The 20,383-nt window shown below is 57.8% G+C and overlaps 7 protein-coding genes across 7 annotated transcripts; 5 read left to right on the top strand and 2 right to left on the bottom strand.

Moving 5' to 3' along the window:
• Positions 1-80: 80 nt before the first annotated feature.
• MKK02DRAFT_43205 (uncharacterized protein) lies at positions 81-1,263 on the top strand (the record flags this gene model as incomplete). The annotated part of the gene is made up of 5 exons (XM_053092320.1): positions 81-209; positions 280-338; positions 400-582; positions 625-908; positions 974-1,263. The coding sequence occupies 5 exons, from the start codon at positions 81-83 to the stop codon at positions 1,261-1,263; spliced, it is 945 nt and encodes a 314-aa protein (XP_052947059.1).
• Positions 1,264-1,622: 359 nt separating this feature from the next.
• Positions 1,623-7,927, bottom strand: MKK02DRAFT_36333 (putative helicase; the record flags this gene model as incomplete). Its single annotated transcript, XM_053089400.1, has 15 exons — positions 1,623-1,692; positions 1,741-1,929; positions 1,987-2,415; positions 2,462-2,867; positions 2,919-3,491; positions 3,541-3,754; positions 3,827-3,975; positions 4,026-4,352; positions 4,406-4,826; positions 4,888-5,499; positions 5,553-6,070; positions 6,116-6,300; positions 6,347-7,123; positions 7,167-7,874; positions 7,917-7,927. 15 exons carry the CDS (start codon positions 7,925-7,927, stop codon positions 1,623-1,625), a joined length of 5,589 nt encoding a protein of 1,862 aa, XP_052947058.1.
• Positions 7,928-8,469: 542 nt separating this feature from the next.
• Positions 8,470-9,803, top strand: MKK02DRAFT_43203 (uncharacterized protein; the record flags this gene model as incomplete). Its single annotated transcript, XM_053092319.1, has 5 exons — positions 8,470-8,577; positions 8,625-8,749; positions 8,798-8,895; positions 8,941-9,195; positions 9,343-9,803. The coding sequence occupies 5 exons, from the start codon at positions 8,470-8,472 to the stop codon at positions 9,801-9,803; spliced, it is 1,047 nt and encodes a 348-aa protein (XP_052947057.1).
• Positions 9,804-10,137: 334 nt separating this feature from the next.
• On the top strand, positions 10,138-11,445 carry MKK02DRAFT_43202 (uncharacterized protein; the record flags this gene model as incomplete). The annotated part of the gene is made up of 4 exons (XM_053092318.1): positions 10,138-10,251; positions 10,296-10,420; positions 10,470-10,570; positions 10,619-11,445. 4 exons carry the CDS (start codon positions 10,138-10,140, stop codon positions 11,443-11,445), a joined length of 1,167 nt encoding a protein of 388 aa, XP_052947056.1.
• Positions 11,446-11,791: 346 nt separating this feature from the next.
• Positions 11,792-13,172, top strand: MKK02DRAFT_23838 (uncharacterized protein; the record flags this gene model as incomplete). The annotated part of the gene is made up of 4 exons (XM_053086793.1): positions 11,792-11,930; positions 11,998-12,103; positions 12,158-12,258; positions 12,310-13,172. 4 exons carry the CDS (start codon positions 11,792-11,794, stop codon positions 13,170-13,172), a joined length of 1,209 nt encoding a protein of 402 aa, XP_052947055.1.
• A 417-nt stretch (positions 13,173-13,589) lies between these two features.
• On the top strand, positions 13,590-17,128 carry MKK02DRAFT_43200 (uncharacterized protein; the record flags this gene model as incomplete). Its single annotated transcript, XM_053092317.1, has 10 exons — positions 13,590-13,673; positions 13,756-13,877; positions 13,932-14,820; positions 15,148-15,745; positions 15,795-15,941; positions 15,991-16,101; positions 16,164-16,296; positions 16,351-16,465; positions 16,503-17,056; positions 17,092-17,128. 10 exons carry the CDS (start codon positions 13,590-13,592, stop codon positions 17,126-17,128), a joined length of 2,790 nt encoding a protein of 929 aa, XP_052947054.1.
• A 274-nt stretch (positions 17,129-17,402) lies between these two features.
• On the bottom strand, positions 17,403-20,132 carry MKK02DRAFT_43199 (uncharacterized protein; the record flags this gene model as incomplete). Its single annotated transcript, XM_053092316.1, has 1 exon — positions 17,403-20,132. The coding sequence occupies one exon, from the start codon at positions 20,130-20,132 to the stop codon at positions 17,403-17,405; it is 2,730 nt and encodes a 909-aa protein (XP_052947053.1).
• Between the last annotated feature and the right edge of the window lie 251 nt (positions 20,133-20,383).

Below are 20,383 nucleotides of genomic sequence, written 5' to 3'. Positions count from 1 at the left end.
CACCGTCTTCTCAGCTCACACTTGACCTTTGCCGCTAGACGTACAGTAGGTGCCGCGCCAAGCTTGAAGGAATCTTCAGAATGCCCGTGAGATTAGCGGATCAGCCCCGGCCAGTGCGGCGATATAAGCATTCTCTGCGGAAATCACCGTACCTCGTCTCTATGGTGTTTTTGCTCGCGGCGACGGTGTTTTCAGTGTTACATATATATGTGAGTGGAATCAGATGCCAGATATTGGTACCGTTCGAAACGGACGCCAGAACAGCAGCTAATAGCCCAGGTACCAGACTTGATTCGGGTAGAGGCGTATCCACATGGTCCAGTCGGATTCATCACCCAGTAAGCGCTGCTCCTTGCTCATATCGGATCTACGGACCCGAGCAAGCGGCTGATTCTCAAGGTACGGTCTTTATAGGAGATGTACCACCACATTCCCCAAATCCGACTCGGACGCGGACTTCTTGCGCCCATCTCAGCCGTTGACGCTGTCGCCTTCTTTCGAAGAGCAGTTCGAGTCGGTACCGAGCGCGTGGGCAATGAAGAAGGGCGAGCCTGTCACCGAGTGCGAAGCTTTCCCAAGCCGGTACGTACCCCTCCCCATCTTCATGTACCCGCTGACCCCCAGGTCCGAATGTCAACTCTTCGGCGAGCGCTTCTGCGTCCTCTGGTCTACCTCAGGCTACCTCGCCCAGCTCTCCCTCGTCCCGTGCCTCCTCGCACTCGCCTCTCTCCTCTTCATCTTTCTGCACCGGGGTCAACGCACCGCGCGCGCCCGCGCACGCCGCCAACAGTGGAAGCTCGTCACCGTGACGATGATTATCCATTTGGTATTGCAGGGTGTGGATCTGGGACTGGTGGCTTATGTATTTGGGACGGATGAGCGATTTAGCGTTCCTGGTGCGAAACTACGTGAGCTTTTGTTCTACTTCCGCTTTGTAGACGGCAGGGGACCAAGCTGACCGCTGACCCCTCAGACAAAGCATGGTCATTCGGCCTCGTCTCCGCCATTCTCTCACTAGCCATCTCCGCCTTGCTTTCGTTCACGGGTATAGCGGCCCGCCAAGGGAAGCCATGGGCGGCCGGGAAATCCGCTCGACAAGCGCGTAGACATAGGCGGACGAGAAGCGGGCACGTCGTGCCTGTTCCGGAAGGCACGGTGATTCCAGAGGAAGAGGTGGTTACAGTGGGTGAGGTGGAGGCTGCGCGGGGGGCGGTGGACGAGCGAACGGGGCTGTTGGAGGGTGGGCTGGGGAGGGGGACGTAGGCGATGCATAGGGACATGAATGGAGTGAGGAGGGGTATCTATAGACGGGTATACGATGTGTGGGCTTGATAAGGTACGCCGAATGCGGATAGAATCTCTGAGAACTAACTTACGTTGCACGGTCATCAATGCTGTACTTGTACATTCATACCATTGCTGACTTAGCAAACCTGACGAGAATGAAGCTATGAAGTACAATGATTGGGCCATTTATCGAAGTCTAGTGTTGTACTGATACAAACGCAGTGGGAGAGGCCACAAAATCGAAGCACGAAGCGCAAAGGGAAAGAATGATGGTAGTTCGTTTGATGCGGTACCGAGCAGGGGTATGGCCTATGGCGGAGTCGAATCGAGTCGACCTATACTTTACTGAGGAAGTTGGAGAGTGACAAGTCGGCGTACTCGTCCTCGGGGGGTAGATCGTCCAGTCTAGCCATGTCAGCAATGCCGCACAAAAGACGGGTATCAGGAGCTTACCCTTCGAGGATGCGAGCCGCAGACATTGGCCCTCCAGCTGCCTTTGCCCCTGCCTTGCCTTTACCCGCCCGATCCCCGTCCGCTGAGACCTTGAAGAGATCCAGCACTTCTCCAGTATTCATTGACCCCAATCCCGCGTTTTGCTGGGTGACGACCGACGAGGCGATATTGAGCTTGAAGCGTTGTAAACTGTACAGTTAGCTACACTCCTTTTCTACCTGGTTGCCAGAGGACTGCGCAACTGACCCCATAATCTTCTCCTCTAGCGTCCCCCGCATAATCAACCGATACACATTAACCACCTTCCTCTGTCCCAGCCGATGCGCCCGATCCATCGCCTGCAGATCCTTCATCGGGTTCCAATCGTGATCCACGAAAATTACCGTATCCGCTCCTGTCAAATTCAGACCCAGACCGCCTACACTCGTCGTCAACAACAGGACATCAATGGCGGGATTGTCATTGAAGGTCTGGACGACGGCGTGGCGCTTGCGCGGGTCGGTAGACCCGTCCATCCGCATGTAGGTGACCGTGGGCATGTGCGGGGCGAAGAGGGAGGTCTCGATGAGGTCGAGCATGGGGCGGAGTTGGCAGAAGATGAGGACGCGGTGTGATGGCGAGTCAGAGATTTTGTCTGCGGAGGGAAGACCTATGCCGCAGTCGTTTAGTAATTGCCTGGGCGTCAGTGCATGGTCACATGTGGTCGAGTGGAAGTGCTGACCTCAACGCCTCGAGTTTTGGCGCATTCCCCAGATCCCGCAATCCCACTTCCTTCCCCAGTCCCGCCCGACCCTTCAGCTCATCCCATCTCCCCATACCGTCTCCACCCTCCAGGACCAGCGCCGGGTGGTTACACAGTTTCCGCAAATACTGCAGACTCTGGAAAACGTGTCCCTGCCCCGAGGCAGCCGGTGCCGACTCGGCCGTAGCGGTCTGAACCTCCTCACCCGCCTCTTCGGCCGCACGGGACTTGGCAAACTCGTCGTATAGTACCGACTGGATCGGGGAGAGGTCGCAGTAATAGTCCTGGATAATCTTGGGCGGGAGGTCTTGCAGGACATCCTCTTTCAGCCGACGAAGGAGGAACGGGAGGACCTGTTTATGTAGCGTCTCGAGCGCGACCGTGGCTATCCTATCAGCTCTATTCCTTCACAACCAGGGCTAAAGGAGCTGCTCACCCGCTTCCCGCTCTTTGGGCGTCGCCTTCCCCTCTCGATCCGCCATGACCGGCTTCCCAAACTTCTCTTGGAACCCCCGCTCACTCCCCAAAAACCCCGGCATGAGGAAATCAAACAAACTCCACAATTCCAGTAAATTATTCTGGATGGGCGTCCCGCTCAACAATAACCGATGCTGCGCCTTGATACACTTGACCGCCGCCGCGAGCTTTGTTTTCGCATTCTTGATGATATGCCCTTCGTCCAGGACGCAGTAGAGCCAGTTGATTTTACCGAGCTCGGCGATATCCGCGCGGACAGTCTCGTACGAGGTGATGATGACGTCGTAGCTCGTCAGGGAGGGGCGGAGGTGAGCGCGCTGGGCGTGCGTCCCGACGTACTGGAGGGGACGGAGGGAAGAGGTGAATTTGAGGATCTCGTAGAACCAGTGACCGGTCAACGTGGGTGGACAGACGATGAGTGAGGGAAGGTGTGCCGAATCGCGCGAGGCGCTGAGGCGGTGCCGCGTAAGTCGCTCGTGGTGCTTGGAGCCGATGATGCAGATGCTCTGGAGCGACTTGCCGAGGCCCATATCTGCGGTGTCAGCTAGACCTTTCATATTTTCCACTACTCTGCAACTTACCGTCGCACAGTATCCCATGCAATTGATACTTCGCCAAGAAAGCCAACCAGCTCACTCCATCCTTCTGATATTGCCGCAGATCCGCCTTGATCTCGATCGGAATCTCGTACTGCTCCGCCTTGGACCCGTCTAGCAGCTGAGTGAGGAATTGCCGCTCTTCGTCCCGCTTCGCGAGGAGGTCAGGGGAGAAGTTATGTGGGTCGGGTATGCCAGCCTGAAGAGTCAGCTTGTCTACACTTGACAGACACGTGTCTTCCGTAGATAGTGTATAGAAAAGCTAGCTTACTTCGAGAGGGACCATCTTGATAAGCGAAGCAAAGGTGCTGGTCGACAAGAGCCGGACAGACTCGTCCGGATCACTCATCCGCCCAAGGATGGGCACAATGAGGAACAGGACATAGGGCAAAGCCTTGATATCCAACAGCTTGATGATGTCTGTCTATATCAGCTCCCCTTCCGCGCTCTACCGGACATTAGGGACTGACGGTGAACAGCCTCCACGGCGCCCTGTCTCGCCTGTACCCGCCTCGCATCCCCAATAAGCGGAACCACGCCGTCCACAACGGCCTTCATCGCTTGGTCAATCATCACGTCACACAGTGCCGCAAGGCACAGCGCGGCGGTATGTCTGATAATGGCAAAGGACGACTGGAGCGCGAGTAGGATGGAGGGTAACAGCGTCGCTAGGCGGGGATGGAGCCGAGAGTCGAGGTCGGGCGATATGAGCCGGAGAGAAGTGAGGGCGTCGATGACTTCTTGACCTGCTTGGGGGGTTGTGCGGAGCTTGGCGTCTGCTCCTTCTGCCGAAGATCCTGAAGATCAGCTAAGTTCTCTGTTCCTGAACCTCAAGGACAAGGTAGCTCACCCGCCGGGAAATGCGCCAACAACCCCGCCCCAACCCCCTCCCACATCCTCGGCACGACCTCAAACAGCCCCTCCCTTCCCGCCCGCGCCAGCTCCCGAAAGGCCTGCAACGCCCCCCGCCTCGTCACCCGCATCCCCAACTCCGCCTCGCTCTCCTCCTCCTCGGCCTGATGTTTCCCCTTCTTCCGGGCCGCTTTGGCCGCCGCCTCCTTTTCTTCCCGAAGCGTCTCAATCCCATCCACAGCAGACTCGGCGCGGAAAACGGGCGTGATAGATGTATCGGAACACAGAAAGGTGAAGAGGTTGGAGACGACCTTGGTGGATGGATTGACGGGGCGGTCAAATAGGGGCGAGGAGCAGAAGGCGATGAATGCGGAGATGGAGTGTGCGGATCGGGTTTGGAGGATCGTTGATTCTTCTTTCTGGGGATGTCAGCTTGCGCCCTATCCGTACGATATGAAGAACAGGTACCATCGAGCTCACCTTGATACTGTCCATGATGGCCTTGATCAATCCACCAAACTTCGCCGGCAACACCCTCAGCGCCACCAGCGCGCCCGCTACCCCCGCCGCCACCTGCGTATCATACCGGTCCTTCATGACCGCATAATACCCAATACTGACAATCACCTTCCTCTGCCGATCCTGTAGCCCCGGACCCGCAGACTTCGCTGCGCTCTTTCCTAGCTGTCCAAAGAGGCTGTCAAATTGCGTCGTTGCCGCCGACTGGGCAGTAGCGAGCGTGAAGACATCAGGGCTGGTGCTAGCCGCAGCATCCACCTTCTTGGGCAGGGTGGGGATGAGCTTTTTGACGAGCCTCCCTTCGGTCCCGAATGCGCTGAGGAGCGCCTGACAGTCGGCCTGGATGCGCCGGAGGAGGGTCGTCATCTCGGTATACGTCGACCGGGGCGGGGACTCAATGAGCTTGATGAGGATAGGAATGAGGGTGGCGGCACCGGGATGCGAGGAAAGGCTGACTGCGGGACCGAAGTGGGTCCGGTCGGCTTGGTACGCCCATTCTTGGATGATGATGGTGGCCATAAGGGCCTTATGCGCTGATCCGGACGAAAGGGCAGATCTGAGGAAGTCGAGATCCTAGATGTCAGCTTCTTCCTTCTCCCTGGGAGTGTCTAGAGGTGTTTGCTTACTTCAGTTGATCCCAAACTCCGTAAATACCCCAGCGCCTTGGCCCCATCAATCCTCGTCTCCCACATGATCTCCGCATCCACCAACCCCAAATCACCCGCCATCATCGCCTTGTCGACATTATGCCCTCCCGACTTCTTGGCTCCTATTCCGCTCTGGAACAGATCGGGGTCCAGCGGCTGCCCCACCGGGGTCATGACGAGCCCGTACCAGTCCTCAACGCCTTCCAGCTGCGCACCCGGCGTGCTCATCCCAACTTTGAGCGCTTCCATGGATATGCGCCGAATTTCGGGATTCTGCTCCAGGATGAGATTCTCAAAGAGGTATGCGAAATATTCGGGTCGCTTCCAGTGGGCCTGAGAGAGGTTGTCGGCGGTAGATATCCGGTGGAGTGCGGAGACGACGGCGAGGCGGACAGAGACGATGGGGTGGCGTCGGAAGGGGTAGATACTGGGGATGAGGTGGGAGTTTTGGGTCGTCTCAAAGAGCTGGATGAAGCGTGGGTGGGCGAGCATCGTACCTGGACATTAGCTAGGGCAGGGGTGTAACGAGGGGAGGGACATACCGAGGAGATCCATGATGGCGCCGATACTGCTCCCGAGCTCATCTTGGTCGTTCGCGAGACAATGCCAGACGGTGTCGAATATGGACCGAAGGCGGTCTGTGGGCAATGTCTCGGCGAGCTGGCCAGCGATAGCAAGGAGAGTGGAAGCAGCGACGGTGCGGACGTCGTCATCTGCGTCTTTCATTCTAATGGTCAGCTCACCCTCACGTGGCTCGCCGAGGGGGCACTCACGATAGTATCGCCACATCCACAACATCGTCAATGAGCGAGAACGCTTCCGGCTCCACCTTCATCCCATCTTCGGCAACACCGAGTAGGTCACCTCGCACCGCTACCTCATATTTCAGTCCCAACAGCCCCGCATGTCGGATCTCCCACGAGAACCGCTCCCACTTTTCCCTCCCACTCCCCTCTTTGCCCCGCTTCGCCCACGTCTGCCGGATCATCTGCACCAGCGTCCCATGTACCTCCCTCACCGCCCCAACCGACAGGTACTTCAGGCACACGCCCAGCCCTTGCGCCGATGTCTCTCGGACGGGGGCGACAACCGTATCGCCCAGAAAGTCGCCAAAGCGATCCAATGCCTGAAGCGTGAGGAAATGTCGAGCGAGGGGGAGAAGGACCGTATCGTCCAGCGAAGGGAGGGAGCGGATGATCTCCATGATGCCCTGAGCGGCGCCATGCCGGGCTTGCCATGCTGGATCAGAGAGGAAGGGGATGATTTCGGTGAGAACGGTCACCCAGGGAGATTCGGTCGATTGAACCTTGATGAGCGCTGCTCGAGCTTGGGAGACAGCGTTCCCGTCTGCATCAAGAGTCGGCTCCACCTGTCCGCCTCCGCCGCTTACTGCGGCCGCTCGAGCTTTGGCGCCCGGGTCGATGACTACCGCTCCTGCAGGTGCAGGGGGAAGTGGTGTGGTAGGAGTGCCGGGCGAGAGTTTCGGAGTGGGTGTCGCTGAGGATGCGGGGGCGGTCGGTTTCGCAGCTTGCTCGTTTAGCTTCCGCATTCTACACTGTCAGCTTTGATCATTACAAAGATCCTTGAGCTCACTTATTCGCCTCTTCAGCCACGTTGCCCTTCTTCCTTTTGAGCATGATCGCCTGCCTCGCACTCAGCCCCTCAAAAATGTCCACTGGAGGAGTTTCCACCTTGACCGCTTCTGCACCAGTCGCCCCTTTCCCCATATCCTCCTCATCATCTCCTATAACCTTATCCACATCATCGCCCCACCCTACTGCGTCGCCGAGCCCTATCGACCCCATCATAGCCTGACGCCGTTTCGCCTTGTCCCCGGTACTTGGCTTTGCGATATATTCCCGGCCGGCCGAGGCGAGGAGAGTACCACCATTCTGGACGAGGTCAAGGATGTCCACCGGAGAAGTGTCGAAGGGTACGCTTGGTGGAGGTACGAGCGAGGAGGAATGTGGGGGAAGGTAATTTGCGAGGAGACCGAGCGCATGGGCAGCCGCGCTGCGGGATTCGGACTGCTTGGACCGGAGGATGGGGACGAGCTTGCTTATCGTCTCAAGCGCCTCATCCCACGCTTCGTCCTCGCTGACTGTAGCATGTAGGGCGACAGCGTCCGGGTTCTTTGGCTTGACATCCCGGGTGGAAGGACCAGCTTCCTGCTTCTTGACGCTATCGTCGGGTCGTGCCGCCTTGTAAATTTTGGAGGTGAGCTCGGCCAATTGCTTCGATGCTGTGCGACGGACGGCAGAGGATGTGCCCGTCTCGAGCAGGAGGATGAGCTTGTCTTGTCTGGCCTATCAGCTGGCTCCTGATCCAATATGGCTGAAGTACCTGTAAGACATGGCGGACTACCTCCACCTTTGCTTACGGTAAGAAGGTATCCGATATTTGGTTCCGCGGGGGGATTAGCTGGGCAATACGAAATTCACGCTGACGCTATAAGGAGTTCCTAATATAGCCATTTGTAATTAACAAGTCGGCGGAGGCCGATGACAAATCGCCGACCGCGTATTGCCGCTGCCGGCAAATGTGGCACTTTCAGACGAGGAATGAGGAGTGATCCGCCAGCAGCGCCTAATAGCTTGAGCTTCAGCTATGTGCATGGCTCAACGACAACATCCGCCATATGTAGCTCACGGTTACTGCGGTAAGCTGCGATAGCTTGAACAGTATCTCCGCCGATCAAATGGCACCCCCACTTATCCGTACTCACGCTGCAAATCCCAGATCTGAGGCTATCGGAGAAGCCGGAAAAAGGACGCCCACTCAGTGCGGACTGCCTTTGAAACTCTAATCCGATGGTGTCCTTCACTCAACATCGACACTTCACGCTGATTCTTCACTTGTACATCATCCTACCTTTACCACATCACAAATTATCATTATGCCGGCTGATCTGTCGATGTTTACTATCCGTCTCGCATTGACGGAGCAGGAACAAGAACATATGCGAGCCTCCTTTGGGCACTGGGGAAAGGGTCACGAGTGGGAGGTGAGCCAACTTGTGAAGAGAGGGCCGGCGGAATCAGCTGACCCTAGGCTTACGTCGAGGAGGGGAAACGATGCCGCATGTCCGGAGCATGGATGGAGGACGGTGGAAATCAGTGCTGGGTTTTGGTCAAGAAAGACGAATATGATGGAGCCATCTACTCGGGCTGTGAGACGTGAGTCATTACTTTGTGTCATAACAATATCTTGCTGAGGAGGAACAGCTGGCGACGCAAGACTCTGTTGAAGCATCACGACGGCGAAATGAGCGATGTTGTGACGTACAGCATCGCATCCGTGGTCACCCCAATCGAGCATCGCCGTATGTCTTGTCCTACGATGCGTGTGCGACAATACTGACGACCAGACAAGGGCTTTGCTACTCGCCTACTCCAACTTCTTCACTACCACCTCGCCTCGCCATCGACTATCCCTCCCTTCCCATCGAGCTGGGGCACACCTCCTCCCCCTCTTTCCGACAAAGACCGCGCTCAAATCCCCATCGCTCTCGCAAGCGTGCTCTACTCGGACGTCGGACATCAGTTCTATAAGCGCTGCACGATCGGTCTCGACCGACCAGGCTGGGTGGTGAACATGGAGGACCACTGTCAACTTATCACCTGTAAACTGGCACCTCTGACCTCCGCGCCTTCCCAACCTCCGGCTCGGAGCTGGCTGTTCACCAAAGATCTACCCACTGTCGCTCAAGAGCTCTCCACAGCCAAGCGAGAGGAGATCTCAGCCTAGCCGGGCTCAAGCTGGTGCGCAGACCCACTATCGCCGGGAATTCTCGCCTACATCCCCTCTCGCGTGCTCCGACCTCGTGCCAAGGACTTTGCCCACGTCTTTGACACGGAACCATGCCGTATCCGGCTCTCTTCTCTCAAGCCGGACAGAAGAGACACCATCGTCCTCTTTGCCAACTCCATGGGCAAGATCAGTCGCGGTCTACTCGTCACATACGTCCATAATCTGCACCCGGAGCAGCTCCCAGCGCTGCTCGACGCGCTGGACGAGGCGGGAGCTATGGCTGGGCTGGATGAAGGGATGGTTTGGGGCATACACCCGGAGAGTGAGCTGGGAAGGGCGTGGGTTAGGCAGGAGGGGAGAGGGGCGGTGGCGCGCACGAGGCCGGAGAAGGATGGGCATTTGCTTGGGGTCGCGTGGTACGGCGGGAAGCCGGAGGAGCAGGCGGTACTCGCAGACACCCAGATGTTCAGTTGGTGTTGACCAAGGAGTGATGCACGACTGAACGGCCGGACATTGCCGCCCTCCAATCCACTGTTCAGTCTCAACTGCTCTCCTTATCGAAAGCCTCATGCATCGGCCATGCATCAGGTCCCGGGCCGGAATGGGCCGGAGAATCGCCTATATCCGAAAATCCATGTGCTCCTCATTCCTCACTCACCGCTGAGTCAGCGTGCACCCGCTCAATAACCATGACCCAACAATTCCATTGTACCATCACCTCGCAGTCTTTCCCCCCCGCCTTGTCTTTCAGCGGAGACCTGCCTCTGTACCCTCTGAATACCCCAGTGCATTCAACCAGCATCGAGCTCCAATGATGTCAGACCAAACGGATCTGTCCAACTATACCATCCGATTGGCTTCTTCTGAACAGGAGCAGCAGTACCTGCGCGCGACCTTTGACGTCTGGAGCAAAGGAAAGTCATGGAAGGTATAACATCTATCCCACAGTTGCTGTGTAATGCTGACTGGAAGGACTACAACGAGTTTTTCGAGAAGACCTTGAATCAGGGACAGTGGACGGAAGACGGAGGAACGAAACACTGGGTGCTCGTGTTGAGAAGTGACTACGATGGCGAGATATGTTCGGGAGCTCGCGTGTACGTTGATGCTCCTCTCTGCCAAGAACGGTAGGACTGATCTCGTCAGGTACAGACGCACGGCCCTACTCAAGGAGACCTCGTCGACGGAGATTCGGGACAAGTATATTTACAACGTCACAGCTGTTGTCACCCCCAAATCCAAGCTCCGTGAGACTCCCTCAAGCCTGGCTTCCTACTGCTCAGCTGACTCACTAGGGAGAGGTTTCGCGCGTCACCTCTTGAAGCTTCTTCATTATGAGCTCGCCCCTCCCGAAGCTCTCCCACCGTTCCCTGAGGCTGAGTGGGGTCCTCCTCCTCCCCCTCTCTCGGAACGGGATCGAGCAGACATCCCTCCCTCTCTGGCTAGCGCTCTCTGGTCGATCGTCGGGAACTTCTACGAGAAGGCGGGGTACATCATCCAGGAGGAGCACTTGATGCAGATCAAGTGGTCATTACGCGCCCCTACGTCTTCGGAGCCGCCGCCCAAGCGGAGCTGGATATACAGTAGTGACCTGCCAGCCATCGGTGCTGAGCTGTCGGAGGTCAAGCGGGCAGAGCTCTCCTCCCAGCAGGGCACAAGCTGGAGCATCGACCCCAGCTCGAAAGGCGTCCTCAGCTATATCCCAACAAGAGTCTTGCGTCCCCGCTCTCAGGACTGGAACGAGGTGTACGATCACGAAGCGGTCGGAATTCGCTTGCCACCCATCAAAGCCGGTCAAGGCGAAGCTATCGTCCTCTTCAGCAACGCACTTTCTCTCCTCCCCGGTCTGCTTGTCCTCTACGTACACAACCTCGAGGCGGACCGGCTACCCACCCTGCTCGAGGCGCTTGATGAAGCCAGTGTCGCGGCCGGAACCAAGGAGGGACTGCTATGGGGGCTGGCGGAGGATAGCGCGCTGTCGAAAGCTTGGCTCAGCCAGCCTGGGCGGGAAGCGAGTATAGCGAGGAGAGGAGACGCCGAAAACCAACTGGCGGTGGCATGGTATGGTGGGCACGAAGAGAAAGGGCGTGTCGTTGACAGCCAGTTGTGGACGTGCGCGTGATCATGAGGGTAGCGAGATTTGCGTTCCGGGACAGCTTGACGGGGATGCCGTTTTTCCATCCGTGTCTTTCGACATCCAGACTCTGTACATATCTATCGTGGTTGGACCCTGATAGCGTAACCTCGGCTTTCACTGACACAGAGCGCGAGCACGCTCAGTACCGACGTCTATCCATATTCAGGGGCGGATCGTCGATACACACACCTTGTGTGTCGAGTTGAGATTCGCCTATTATTACCGAAAGATTTTCGTCTCATCCTCTTTACCACTCACTACCTGATAGTTCTGACTATACTCGATCTGACAGCTATAATAGGCTATTGATATGGCCCTCCCACCATCACCAATGTTCACGGTGACGCCTGATCGCCCTCAGCGGGTTGATCTCTCATCATACACCATTCGCCTTGCGAACGTCGCACAAGAGATCGAGCACTGGCGGGCGTCTTACGTCCATTGGGGGAGAGGAAAGGATTGGGCAGTAGGTCATCACTGCTCCCCTCAGTTCCTGTATGAAGCTGACGAGGCGCTAGACATTCAAGGTGGACCAAGAAAAGTGTAAATCGGAGGGCGATTGGGGCCGCGAAGGGGGCTTCCGATGTTGGGTGCTCGTCAGACGAGACGCCGTGGAGGGGCCGATCTACTCCGGGTGTGAGACGTGCGTATCTGTTTGCTCAATTGCGATTCTCGAAGCCACACGCTGAAAGGACAGTTTTAGACGGAAAGCTTTTCAAAGGGAGAACGGCTCGAATGAAGTGAGAGACACATTCTCGTACGCTGTCGCGTCCGTTGTGACGCCTGAACCCCTTCAACGTATGTACTCCAGGCCCGCACACGCACAACGTCTCCGAGCTGATCTGTCAGGCCAAGGCTATGCAAGCCACCTCCTTTCTCTGCTACACTATCTGCTCGGCGATCCGGTCTCCCTTCCTCCATTCCCCACCCACCGCTGGGGACCACCTCCTCCCCTTCTCTCGGCAGCAGACCACGCCCAGTTCCCGCCCGGCATCGCCTCGGTGCTATTCAGCGATGTGGGCTCCACTTTCTATGAACGAGCAACGATCGGTCTCGATTGGACGGGCTATATCGTTGAGGAAGAAAGCTGTCACCAGGTAACCTGGGAGCTCAAGCACCGACCGGGACCCACCGAGCACCAATGGGATTGGATCTACCTTCGAGATCTATCAGCTGTATCCGGGGAGCTCTCCAGAGGCGCTCGAAAGCGGATGGAGAGCGCTCATCCGGACTCTACCACCTCGGTCTGGGCACCCGATCCGGCATCGGACGGAACGCTAGCCTTCGTCCCTACCACAGCGGTGTGGTGGCGCTCCAACCCCACCTCCGTCCTCGAGGCGGAAATATGCGGAGTGCGTCTTCCGGCCATCAAGGCGGATCAAGAGGAAGCGATCGTGCTCTTTACGGCCGGCCAAGCGCTCATCGGGGACGCCATGCTGGTTACTTACGTCCACAATCTCGATGCGGACCAACTGCCGCTCCTAAACGAGGCGCTGGACGAGGTAGGCTCGCGGATGGGGCTGAAGGAAGGTTGGATATGGGGCCTAGAGCAAGCAAGCGAGCTGGGCAAGGCGTGGATGAGCTTGAGTGGGAGGAAGGTCAAGGCGGGTAGGAGGGATGAAACGATGGGGCATCTGCTTGGCGTGGCATGGTATGGCACACCAGAGAGTCGAGGGGAGCTGGCAGACAGTGCGATGTGGACCTGGTGTTAGGTTCCAGTCTCGGTGCATTTGGGATGGACCTGGCAGCTTGTGCTGGGACGCGTACGATTGTCACGAAAGGTTATAATTCCTTTCCGCTCCACTAATCATACTATGGCATTGGCTCTGATGTGCGCCGAGGATCCCGCCTGCAAGATTCACCTCTAAGGAAGTCAGGCAGCAACCTCGAATAACGAAGAAAGGTCGACCAAGACTGTAACATGCCACATGCCACGCTCATAAGCGGCGCTTACTCCGACGGATCCGAGAATTGGCTAGCACCGAGGTCGCAAATTCTAGTGAGTTTGGGCTTGTACTTGTGAGCCATCTGTGCATATTCTGACTCCAGCGCAAGAGCCAGTGACTGGACCGGACAACAGAGGATACGAGCTGCACCCTCCAAGATTCCCACCATCACCGCATCATACCATGTCCGCCAAAGCCGATCTGTCCGAGTTCACCCTCCGTCTCGCCTCCCCCGACCAAGAGGAGGCTTATTGGCGAGCGACTTTCGTACCCTGGGCCCGAGGGAAAGAATGGGAGGCAAGTATCCCATTTAGTAATTGAATGGAGTGCGAAGCTGACCCATAGGCAGGCCTTCCGAGCGAGCCAGATCAAGTCGAAAACTGGGGAATCGCACCAAGATGGAGCATGTAAGAGCTGGGTCCTTGTTAGACGGGATGACCTGGACGGAGAGGTCTACTCTGGCTGTCAGACGTGAGTCTCGTCGATCATTAGTGAGCACGACAAGAATGCAACTGACACAAGAAGGTACCGGCGGAAAAGTCATCTACTGGCGCCCGGCTCTGCCGAGGTCCAGGAGGTCATCTCGTACGGGATCGCGAGCGTTTGCACTCCCGAGAAACACCACCGGAACGGGTTTGCCACACGCATGCTCTCCCTCCTCCACTACTACATCTCCCTCCCCTCCACCCTCCCTCCATTCCCTACAGCCCAATGGGGAGAAGCCCCCGCACCCCTACCGGCGGACGTCCAGGCCTCGCTCCCGCCCGCCGTAGCCTCCATCCTCTTCAGTGACGTGGGCAGCACCTTCTATTCGCGATCGACCATCGGCGTGGACCGTCCAGGCTGGATTGTAGCCGACGAGGACAGCCAACAGATTTCTTGGAAAATGGCCCCGCCGAAGGGGACCAGCTCGTCCAGAGGTTGGATATACCGCCAGGACCTCGGTGCGGTGGCCAAGGAGCTCTCGGCGGCGGCACGGAAACGCACGGCGGCCGATCACAAGTCGTCGGACGTGCCGGTCTGGTCCACCGATCCAGCGTCGACAGGAACTATGGCCTACGTTCCCGCCATGGCTATGGATGACCGTCCGGCCGATTGGCCATACTCCGAGGCTGATGAGCCGTGTGGTCTCCGTATCCCGGCCACTCAGCCGGACCAGGAAGAGTGCATCGTCCTCTTCACCGGGTCGCACGAGACCCCTCTTGGAACTGGTATCGCAATCACCTATACGCATAACCTGGACGCTGAGCGTTTGCCGACTCTGCTGGAAGCGCTGGATGAGTGCGGGGCGAAGATGGGCTTGAAGGAAGGGATGGTGTGGGGCTATGGGCCGGACAGTCCGCTCGGGCGAGCGTGGGCGGAAAGTGGGCGATTGTTGACGGCGGGAAAGAGGCCGGAGCGCAAGGGACATTTGGTCGGTATAAGCTGGTACGGGGATCATCAGGAGAGAGGGAAATTGGGGGACAGTGGCATCTGGCACTGGTGCTAGGTCCATCCTTTGAGGCAGACTCCTTGATCGTCTTGGAATTGCCAGTATATTCCATTCTCCTCCTTTCCTCTCGGTATTGTCAACAGAAACGAGGAGATGGCTGATATCTAGGGATTTGACCTCGACCAAGCGCATGTACTCTCGAAGTTTTGATATGCCATTGTGACCATGCCAAGCATACTCAAGTATGTTCCATTCTCCTCCTTTCCTCTCGAGATTGTCAACAGAAACGAGGAGATGGCTGATAACCAGGGATCTAACCTCGACCAAGCGCATGTACTCTCGAAGTTTCGCCATGCCATTGTGACCATGCCAAGCATACTCAAATCTCTTTTCAAATCTACCCTCCCCTCCCGCTCCAAACCCAGTCGCCACCCTCAACCCCTTTCCCCGGGCGCGTTCTCCGATTTTGACCGGTCATCCACCTACTCTACCGAGGACCTCACACAACTCACCGCGCAGCTCGCGCGTTCGCTCGCATCACATACCTCTGACCCAGCGGACCAGGCCAGATCTCGCAAAGACAGCAAAAGCAAGGGGAAGAGCAAAGACAAGCTGAAGAAACCAAAGTCGAGGGGCGCGTTCGCAGACGCCTTGCATCCTGCCATCCAGGCGATCGAGGCTGGAAACGTGAGCAGGATTGACCCGTATTATCCTTCTCAGTCCCAGGTGTACCCTCCTCAAGGTCATACTGGTCCTTCAACCCATCAAGGCGCTTCTTCGTCCTACCACACCCAAGCCGTCCCATCGCCCGCGCAGGCTAGCTTCATCCCGCCGAAATATGCGGCATCGCAGCCTTCAGCCGGGGATGAGTGGAGTCTTGCCTTCCAGTGCTGTTCCGCTGCTCTCGGTGAGTGCCCGCTCTCTTTCTATCAGATGATCTGAGCTGATAAAAGCAGCTTCGGCGGAGCATCTCGCACAGCAGCGGTCGCTCCTCCCTCGCAGGAAGAAGCTGGCGGACCGCTGCGTCAGCCTGCTAGACGCCCAGAGGGATGAGCTGTTCGCGATGCGGCCCTGGGCGGAGGATAAACAATTGCCGATGTTTCGTACGTATTCGCTTCTAGTTTATGTAGGAGAGTGTGTCTGACGAAGCAGGAACCCTCACTCAGGTCTATAACGAGATCATCAACGCCCTCGATCAGGTCACCCCAGATAATCAACACGACATCCACGGGCTCCTCACCGTCGTTCAGGTCCTACAAGAAGGTAAGCTGCCGTTTGCCCATCAGTGCGCGACAGCACCACGCGGTCTAGCTAACAGTAATCAGGTCCAGACTATCTCATCGATATCGGTCTCGTCGAGTGCATCATCTGGCAATCCGAAGTCATTGATCCAGCGTACGGCGCGGACATCCGGAATTTGCTAGACGATGCTGTGGCTGCTCAGGTCGGACTAGTCGAGTGAGCTGAGGGATACATGAATCCGCCAGGCGAGCTCTTTAGCTGACAGATAAGATTTCGAAGAAGACTGGAAGTCATGATTGAGGTGGCATTGGCTCCGCCGGCTGGAGCGGTAGATAATGATCTGGGCAGAGATGCATTGGACGCTATTCGGCGGTTTGTCAAACAGGTGAGCTATGCGACTCATTCTGGAAGAATGATATCAGCTCATCATCAAGCTGGAAAGCCGTATCGGAGCTCATACTGCCAACCCCTTCGAATTCAGCACCGCTCCTCTCCCTCCCACACTATCTACCCCTACTCCCTCTCCCCCAGCTTCGTCCTCCGGCTCCTCCTCCCCGGCCACTCACACGCCCCATAACGCCCAAACCCTACAACAGACATACGGTACCGGCCCCCTTCCCCCCGTCTCCCATCCCTCCCCTTACCCTACTCGCCGCGCACCCTCCCCCACCCCCTCCTCTACATCCACCTCATCCTCCCAGAAATCCATCTTCGAATACCGCGGCCACCGACTCACGCGCTCCGCCCTCGAGCTCGTCCAGACCCAAGAAAGACTCGCCACGGCCGACTCGTCTGGCCAGTATGCGGGCGAAGTATCCTGGGATGACCTGCGGAATGCGTGGGTGCCGAAGTGGGCCGAGAAGCTGCGGAGCGACGAGGTGGCAGATGGGGAAGTACCGGATACGAATCCTGCGAACTTTAGAGAGAAGAAGAAGGATGCGTGGGGGAATCGGATCGGGTGGTATGAGGGCAGAATGTGAGTTTGACGCGCTGGATCGAGCTGATGGATAGGTACTATGAGGAAGAACCCAATTTTGATCTTCGCTAGAGCGGCACGACTGGTGGCAAAGAGTAAGGAGGTGTCGGCCAATGGACGGAGCCTAGTGAGGATGACATGTCTACAAAGCCCCAGCAGATTATAGGTACGACAGCAGAGAGAGGACGCTACGGGAGATGTAGAAGCAGAGAGTCCATGTATGTAAAGGTACTGCTAACTGAGTGTCCGGGAAGTGATGTGTCTATGCTACATATTGGAGAGGAAACGGCTAGTTAAGGTGGAAAGAAGAGATATGATCGTGATGGGTTTCGTTTTGGCGTTAAATTTAGGCATAAGAGGACCGTTGTCTCTGTCTGCGCTGTTGCTGTTGTTGTTGTTCAGACAGGGAGAGGGACGAGCGGGAGGTGGAGTTGGGCATGCCCGCCGCGGGCATAGAGGGGCGTACGAACGACGCCGAGGGTGACATGCCCATGCCGGGGTGTTGAGGCGGGGCGGCGTAGCCGTATGGCATCCCCATAGGAGGGGCGGGGAAGTACATTTGCGGGATTGGCTGGGGGTAGTACATCCCCATCCCCATGTTGGGCGACATCATCTGCGGGGAGAAGCCCATACTCGCCGAATGGACCATCCCGGGGTGTTGAGAGTACTGGGCGGGGGAAGGGTGAGACGCGCCACGGGTATTGGACGAGGAGGGATTGGTAGGGAGTTCGTAGAAAGAGTGATACCGCTTTGTCTGGGCCATAGACTGCGGGCGAGTCTGGTCGACTGGCGAGCCGGTCGTGGTGTGCACAAACGACTTGGTCCGCTGTCGCGATTCCTCCCCTGGTGGAAGCTGGACGGACGCCCTCTTCCCCGTCGCTCCACCCGTAGACTGCGACCGGATCGGCGCGGTGGTCACGGCCACACTGCGCCGCTTGGCCTCCTCTTTCCGCCTATTCTCGCCCTCCGCCCGCCTGTCCACCTCGCCCGACGACAACGCCTGCCGCCTCTCCCTCGCCTTGGCCACCTCATCCATCGCGCGCGATTGGCGCTTCTCGTCATACATTGCCATGTCGAATTGAGAGCGGCGCTTGGTGAGCTTACCGGGAGCGGGAGGTTGGGAGGGTAGAGTAGGCTGTGATGACTGGCGAGTGTGGCCTTTTGATGTGTTTTGGACGGTAGGGTCCGAAGTGGAGGCTTGCATGCCTGACCGAGGTGGCCGGACGGCCTGTGCGAGGGGCTGTACATCCTCGTCGTCTTCCTCCTCCTCATCACTATCCTCCCATGTCGCCTGTACCACCTTGCTCCTGGGCCGGAACGACGACTCGGCCTGCTCCTGCCGCTCCCGGTAGACCAGCGGCGCCACGTCGACGGCGTGAAAGTCGATCTTGATCTCCGGGATGGTATGTCCCATCTCGAGGACCGGCGGGGTATTGATCATCATGGTCGAGACCGTATCGTCGCTGGAATCGCTGTTAAAGCTGGCTGCTTTGGGTACTCCACCCATAGCTACCTCCTCCGTGAGATCCACCACCGCGACGTCCACCTCGTCCGGGTCCGACCGCAGCCCCTCCATCCCCAACAAGCTTGGTCGGGGAAGAACAGGCCATGCCGGCTGTTCCATCTCCCCCGAGTCCGCCAGCGCCAGGATGTACTTTGAAAAGTCGAGGTCCCAGACCCCAAAGCCCGGTCGCGCCATCGAGACGGGCGACCAGTTGTTGTCGGGGTAGTAGACGATATGCCGGTCTTCGAAGGGAGGACGATTGATAAAGTCGCGCATGCCCCGGGCTTTGCGGTCCGAGAGGGTATGAGGGAGGGAGGGACGCTTTCCCATCCCGCCGGAAGGAAGGGCGCCGCGCTCCAGAGCATCAAGAACAAGCTTGACGCCTAGGAGACACCATAGACCTCGCTGGGCGGGTGTGAGGCCGGCAGAGGGATCGCGGGGATTGATAGACCGCGGGTAGATGATTTGGCCGACTTCAAACGAAGAAGCGACCTCGTTGGGGAGGTGGCTTGTCTGACGCCGGAGCTGTTGGGCGAGGGGATGGGGAGAGGGACGACGGAGCTGCGCGAGCTTGCGGTAGGATGCGCGTCGGAGCTGGTCGCCGACCCATGCGTAGGGTTGTTGCTCGGGCGTAGGATTGATACGGGAGGGCGGGTCCGCCGAGGTGGCGGAGAGGGTGGGCTGAGCGAGATTGGTAGAGCTAGAATTTGGCGATACGGAGGGGGATGAATCGGTCGAACTCGGCGCGGAAGAGGGCATTTTGAGCGTCCGGCGACCGAGCCAGCCCATCAATCCCCGCTTTTTCAAACTCCCATCCTCCACATCCGCCTTGGCTAGGGCGTCCCCAAAGTCCGATGGCGAGCCTGATGGGGAGTCTTGGGGTGTCCTCAGAGGCAGAGCGTCCGAGCTCGAGCTCGCCGATACGGTGGAGCCTCGGTCCGAGATCATGAGGCTGGACCGGTTTGACTGGGGCGGTGTGGACAGATCGGAGGAGCTGCCGGATGCGTTGAAAGTGGGGAGAGGAGGGACAGGCGGGAGTGGCAACCCCTCAATAACTGGCAAAGCAGAAACGGACTTCCGCCGCCCGAATAACCGGCTCAATCCCTTCTTCCCCGCCGTCCCGCTCTTTTGCGCCTGAACCACCTCGTCCCGCTCCGCCGCCGACGTAGTAGCCGAGGACGTCGAGTCCATCGACTGACTCCGTTTTCGTCCGAGCGTCCTCTCTGGTACGGCCATAGTAGACGGCTGGCTGAGCGGACTGCCTTTTCGTAGCGCCGCCGAGCTCTTGATCTTCTTCAAACCGCCCATCCTAGACTTTGCCGGTGGAGGGGACAGCTCCTTCTCCGAGCTCAAGGGCTCAGCTCCGGCTGGAGCCATGTACGCCCATAGTTGATCGCCTGGATGAAGGAGGTAGGCATTCAGCCCGAATGGGTCCGACCGGGATCCAGCGACACTCGGGAAGGGAGAGTAGGAGGAGGAGTCGAGGAGTGAAGGGGTGAAGCGTTCGGGCTGGTACAGGGAGGTAGGGCGGGGAAAGGCCGACTCGGCGAGAGGGTGCTCGAAGTCTGACATCTTGCTGTGGATCAGCTGGTGATCCCAAAGAGTCGAGGAGTGGGCTCACAATAGATAGATGCCCTGCTTGTGTTAATTCCAACAAGTCTTCCGTGAATGATGTCGATGCAGACCGAGCTGGAGCCTAGGCGGGTTGCCTGGTTTTGATCGGATAGACTGGTCCGGTCAGCTCAGTATCCTTCCGACAAAGGATCAGCCGTGGAGTCGACGTATTCGCCGACAAGGGGAACGAAGGAGAGACACCGCATGAC

Source organism: Dioszegia hungarica (assembly GCF_025882075.1).
Source record: "Dioszegia hungarica strain PDD-24b-2 chromosome Unknown MKK02contig_7, whole genome shotgun sequence".
Lineage (NCBI taxonomy): Eukaryota > Fungi > Basidiomycota > Tremellomycetes > Tremellales > Bulleribasidiaceae > Dioszegia > Dioszegia hungarica.
This window is presented reverse-complemented; position numbering and strand designations above follow the sequence as displayed.